We start from the raw sequence: 6,477 nt of genomic DNA, 5'->3' as shown, positions 1-6,477 counted from the left end.
GTACCAACTCAAGAAAAGAGGCAACAGAATCAACCATCTGATGTTCATGGACGACATCAAGCTGTATGGTAAGAGCATCAAGGAAATAGATACCCTAATCCAGACTGTAAGGATTGCATCTGGGGACATCAGGATGGAGTTTGGAATAAAAAATGCGCCTTAGTCAACTTACAAAAAGGCAAAGTAACGAGAACTGAAGGGATAAATCTACCAGATGGGAGCAACATCAATCACATAGATGAGACAGGATACAAATACCTGGGAATAATGGAAGGAGGGGCTATAAAACACCAAGAGATGAAGGACACGATCAGGAAAGAATATATGCAGAGACTCAAGGCGATACTCAAGTCAAAACTCAACGCCGGAAATATGATAAAAGACATAAACACATGGGCAGTGCCAGTAATCAGATACAGCGCAGGAATAGTGGAATGGATGAAGGCAGATCTTCGCAGCATAGATCAGAAAACCAGGAAACATATGGCAATACACAAAGCACTACACCCAAGAGCAAATACGGACAGACTATACATAACACGAAAGGAAGGAGGGAGAGGACTACTAAGTATAGAGGACTGCGTCAACATCGAGAACAGAGCTTTGGGGCAATATCTGAAAACCAGTGAAGACGCGTGGCTAAAGAGTGCATGGGAAGGACTAATAAAAGTAAACGAAGACCCAGAAATATACAGAGACAGGAGAATGACAGACAGAACAGAGGACTGGCACAACAAACCAATGCACGGACAATACATGAGACAGACTAAAGAACTAGCCAGCGATGACACATGGCAATGGCTACAGAGGGGAGAGCTAAAGAAGGGAACTGAAGGAATGATAACAGCGGCACAAGATCAGGCCTTAAGAACCAGATATGTTCAAAGAACGATAGACGGAAATAACATCTCTCCCATATGTAGGAAGTGCAATACGAAAAATGAAACCATAAACCACATAGCAAGCGAATGCCCGACACTTGCACAGAACCAGTACAAAAAGAGGCATAATTCAGTGGCAAAAGCCCTCCACTGGAGCCAGTGCAAGAAACATCAGCTACCTTGCAGTAATAAGTGGTACGAGCACCAACCTGAGGTAGTGATAGAAAACGATCAGGCAAAGATCCTCTGGGACTATGGTATCAGAACGGATAGGGTGATACATGCAAATAGACCAGACGTGACGTTGATTGACAAAGTCATGAAGAAAGTATCACTCATTGATGTCGCAATACCATGGGACACCAGAGTTGAAGAGAAAGAGAGGGAAAAAATGGATAAGTATCAAGATCTGACAAATAGAAATAAGAAAGATATGGGATATGCCATGTGGAAATCGTACCCATAACATAGGAGCAGCACAGGCACGATCCAAGATCTGAAAATAGAAATAAGAAGGATATGGGATATGCCAGTGGAAATCGTACCCATAATCATAGGAGCACTAGGCACGATCCCAAGATCCCTGAAAAGGAATCTAGAAAAACTAGACGCTGAAGTAGCTCCGGGACTCATGCAGAAGAGTGTGATCCTAGAAACGGCGCACATAGTAAGAAAAGTGATGGACTTCCTAAGGAGGCAGGATGCAACCCGGAACCCCACACTATAAATACCACCCAAGTCGAATTGGAGGACTGTGATAGAGCAAAAAAAAAAAATAAAAAATATAATAATAATAATAATAATAATAATAATATAATAATAATAATAATAATAATAATAATTGTTTGTTGGGGAAAACTCTATCGCGAGAGTACATATAATGTTCAAGAGGCCCACAATAATAAAAAATGTTGCGAGTTCGAGTATAATTTTTTATTATTGTGGACCTAATAATAATAATAATAATAATAATATAATAATAATAATAATAATAATAATATAGCAACTACAGAATCCGTGTCGAATTGCTGCTAATCTCATTCGTTTCCTTTAAAGAAAACAAAGATAAGAGTTGTTGGTGGATGTGAGCTTCAACACGTATATCAGAAGACGGAACAAACAGGAAAAGCAATATCTTATTATCTTTCCGTTCCGTCTGCTGTTTTTCTCGTTTTAACTTGTGACTACTATACACAATTTCCTCTCTTTATCATAGTTTTTCCTCATTTGCGCAAGAAGCCAGGCAATTCATAGCGACACCTTTTAATTCGTATATGTATGCATGATCGGAAGGGGAAATGGGGCCTGTGTGGCGTGATCGGTATGGTCTTGACCTGCCACCTCGGTGGCCGCAAGCTCGATTCTCGGGGATTCCATTGAGGTGCTCGAGATGTGTATTTCTGGTGTTAGAAGTTCACTCTCGACGTGGTTCGGAAGTCACGTAAAGCCGTTGGTTCCGTTGCTGAATAACCACTGGTTCCATGCAACGTAAAATACACCGTACAAACAAACAATAGGTATCCTATTTCACAAATTTTCCTTTCCTGCTCCTTCAGGTGCGGATAGTTTGGCCTGCCTCGGTTTCCTATGCGCAACATCTTCTCGGAACATGAATGAAATCAAATAGAACGATTGACTGTGTGTGGATCGTTGTTACCCTTTCAAATCGTTGTTGATACTACACTGGAAAGACGTTTGCTATCCTCACAAGGACAGCGGGACATTACGCCAATAGAATATATCCGTTGTTGCAAAACGGCATTTTGATTCGTGATAGTGGGAGTTTCTTCAGAGGCTACTGGACGAAATTACTTAAGAAATGTACGTTCCAGGAAATCACCCTTCGAATGGAATACAGTGGAATATAAAAATTTTAGGCCAAATGCCAAGCGCTGGGTTCCAGGAGGTCATTCAGGGCTGAAAGGGAACTTAATTGTAAATAAAGAGATTTCAAAAGTTTAACAGGAGGAAAACCGTCGCATTTGCATTATGAAGCAAATGTTACGAGAAAGTGGAAAGTGAAATGGAAGAAAGCGAATATGAATGGAGGTACAGTAAAAGGAATGAAAGAGGCTGCAGCTAAGGGCCAAAGGGACGCTGCAAAGAACCCTTGAGTAATGCCAACAGTGCACCGCATGAGGTGCATTGACAGCACTACTACCCTACGGGGAAATTACCGTTGGAACCTTCTCAGGTGACCACTGTGAAAATTATTGTTGGTCCTCCGGAACTTATGTGTTTTGTACAAAATATCTATTTTGCTTAATTAAAAAAGTTTATTATTCTGAGTGTGAGTCGAAGGTAAATGCAAAGACAAATGATAAATGGTGAAAAATACAAATGAAGAACGAATCAGAGTTGGAAATAAATCATGGTAAGAGGGCGGTAAGCATTAAAAAAATAATAATAATCCACTGAATAAACGATGGAAAGAACATGCGGAAAAATAGCAAAAGACTCTCATTATACTGCGACTTAATTTTCTAAGGCAGTGGAAACGATGAGTCGGGGGAAGGGGGTTACATCGATTTTTAGAAATCGCCCAAAATTCAACGACTTTCTCACCCACCCCGTCCCCACTCTTTAGTGGCCTTCGTAAATCGCATAAGATCTGTATTCTCCTATTTCATATATTTTATCGAACAAGGGGTCTTTTACAAACAATGTACTAATGTAACTTCCAGTCCACTATCGCCTTCCCACGTGAATCACGTGAGTGTATTAAAAAAAAACTAATAATAAAAGTTAAGGAAGCAAAACTCCAAAAAGTTTGGCATATGGATAATGGTAATATCTAACTGCTATGGACAAATTTAGGTAATCGAAATGAAATGGCCAAGACTGTGGGATCAGACTACCTTGGCAAGGCCAGTCTGAGGCAAACCAGACGCCCAGAATTAGATAGTGATGCAGAGAAAGGACGAATTTCACAATCACCCATATAAATAAGAACGACTGAATTATAAGCGACCGAATCCAAAGACGGTCCAACAAACACTGAAGAAAGAAAGACGTATTCAAAGGCTGACGGTCAGTTATAAAGTGTATCTAGGACTGGAAGGTAGAATCGTGTAAAAGAGTGTAAGGTCATCTTCGTTCAATATGAAAAGGGAGGAATTGTAATTACATATTTTGGTTCACTATTGCTGTTAATTGTTGTTTATGGAAGTAATTTGTTAATTAGCTCCTTCGGAATTTTATAGGAGGTATGAATTTACTATACGAAGGTCCTATTCCAGTGACGGAGAACGAGCGAGTTTCTTCAGGAATGCTTTGTAAAAACCTGATCACTGCAATTTCTGATCTTCCAAAAGAGTACAAAATAAAAATAAACGCATTGACAATTACCTTCTAGTGCCTTGGCGTGAGAGCTTATACAAAAAGCTGAAAGTAAAACTGCCACGTACTGTACAGATCTCTTCATGGTAAGCGAATGGCTGTGTCGCGATGCCACCTCTCATGACGAGTTTACTGCCTCAGTTCCACTTGCTCCCGTTCAGGGAAACTTTAATAACAAACTTCGAAACGTACGTAAAGATTCCGCCTTCGGTTTCTGTTAGCAGAAATAAACTACCTTCTTTTCTTTAGCCAAATGCCGTCTAGTAGACTTCTAACGTGAAACCCGCCACAAGGGTGCTTTCTGCTGTGTGCTCTCGTTTTCAATGAACGCGACTCGGATGCCAGATGCTGCCACGTAGGTTTTGATGACGAACATTTTCGCGACAATATTCAGCCCTTGATAGCTAGAAAGTTCATATCGTTTGCTAGCTTATGATAAATCTCTCAGCTTCTATTTACATAATTGTTTATTTGCTTAAAGATTCTGTTTTAATTGTGCGTATAGCTGGCGATTCATACCAGCGGTATCACACCAAAACAGATATAAGATGATGCAAAAAAATTTTTTGGTGACATACTTTAGAGGAATTTCTTTGTATTTCTTGTTATTTTGAATCTCGTTGCCTCGAGCTTATCGTCTAAAAGCGTTCTCTGCGAACAGGCCAGTCATTACTGGTTACGTGATTGCTATTAATATGGACATATTGTTTTACTCAGAGGGCTTATGATTAAGTATTATGTTTTAATCTGTTATTCGTGTGTCGTGTTTCTCTCTCTCTCTCTCTCTCTCTCTCTCTCTCTCTCTCTCATAAGTAACTCAGCTAAGTCTCCTTTTTATAAGTGACTGTATATGAGTGAAACTGTTACAACTCTTCACTTCGGACATTTACTCTCACACTGGAAAAAAAAATAAATAACACAAAGTTTTGCAGGATTTATTTTTGAGGTGCGTGAGATTACAAACGACCGGTAAATTATACAATTTAATAAAAACGAAACAAAGGTCACTATCGAATTGTAATGAAGACAAACAAAATACAAACTCGAGTGGATAACACCAACTCATAGGATACTGATCGGGGTCATCTACAATGCTTGGGAGATGAAGTCTCTCTCTCTCTCTCTCTCTCTCTCTATACATATATATATATATATATATATATATATATATATATATATATATATATATATGTATTTTTTACACTTTCAACTTTCACTTTGTACGTAACAAGAATTATATTAATTAATGAATAATGAAGACGAACCATTCATTGATATAATAGTTTATTGGGTCACGTTTCGAAATAAACGTTTATATTCTATATTATATATATATATATATATATATATATTAGAAAATAAATATTTATACATATATATATATAATGTATACATTTTATGTAAGATATTCCTAAAATTATAAGAATATGTTTGCGTCACAAATCCACTGAAATACATGGGTATGTGTACATTGTTGTTTTACCTTACCACATATTCACATGTATACATGTGAATATACAAGCTTACACAATGTGTATATTGATTCATAATACCCTAAAAAAAGGACCTATCAAATGTCTTCAATTATTTTGAATGCTGGTTCATTTTCAGTTTACTTCAGGCTTGTTACAAATGTTTGGTCTTTAGGATCAATACCAAATGTCTTTCTACGGAAACGGTGCAAATTACGATTCGTGAATACGAGAATGAAAAATGCAGTTCGTGTTAGTTCTTTAATAACAAATTCAACTTAACATTTAATTACCGAGGTTCTTGGAAACTACAACCCCCGTGTACTATAATCCATACAATTATTAACGATTACAAACATAGTATTTCTCAATTCCAGCTTTCGGTGTGACCTACACATTTCTACACTTTCTCAAGTAATGATTAAAAAGAACATCGCCTTTTGGTTGTTAACTTAAAAAGTCTTGATCAAAAGGAAGCTATAGTGTACGACTTTTCAAATTCAAGTTTATATATATATACATATATATATATATATATATATATATATATATATATATATATATATATATATATATATATATTTGCTCTGCTATGATCCGTTATGCCTCAAGTAAAGGGTCGTGTAGACCGAAAGATCTTGGCGATTCTCGTCATCATTTTCCTCCGTGGCACCTTTATTTATGCATAGCATCACGATTTAGATACTTGGTGATCAAGTTATTCATATATATATATATATATATATATATATATAGATATATATATGTATATATATATATATATA

The 6,477-nt window shown here is 37.3% G+C and overlaps 1 protein-coding gene across 2 annotated transcripts in view; it reads right to left on the bottom strand.

Annotated features, from left to right (window-relative positions):
- Positions 1-4,519, bottom strand: part of LOC135204170 (uncharacterized) — a 10,103-nt gene extending 5,584 nt beyond the window's left edge. Inside the window, exon 1 of one of the 2 annotated variants that reach the window (XM_064234214.1) lies at positions 4,230-4,519. In XM_064234214.1, coding sequence (XP_064090284.1) covers positions 4,230-4,305 — 76 coding nt within the window. In that variant the 5' untranslated portion in view covers positions 4,306-4,519. The remainder of the gene's footprint in view (positions 1-4,229) is intronic. The other variant, XM_064234215.1, reaches the window with a different exon arrangement.
- Between the last annotated feature and the right edge of the window lie 1,958 nt (positions 4,520-6,477).

This window comes from Macrobrachium nipponense, chromosome 44 (assembly GCF_015104395.2).
Source record: "Macrobrachium nipponense isolate FS-2020 chromosome 44, ASM1510439v2, whole genome shotgun sequence".
NCBI lineage: Eukaryota > Metazoa > Arthropoda > Malacostraca > Decapoda > Palaemonidae > Macrobrachium > Macrobrachium nipponense.
This window is presented reverse-complemented; position numbering and strand designations above follow the sequence as displayed.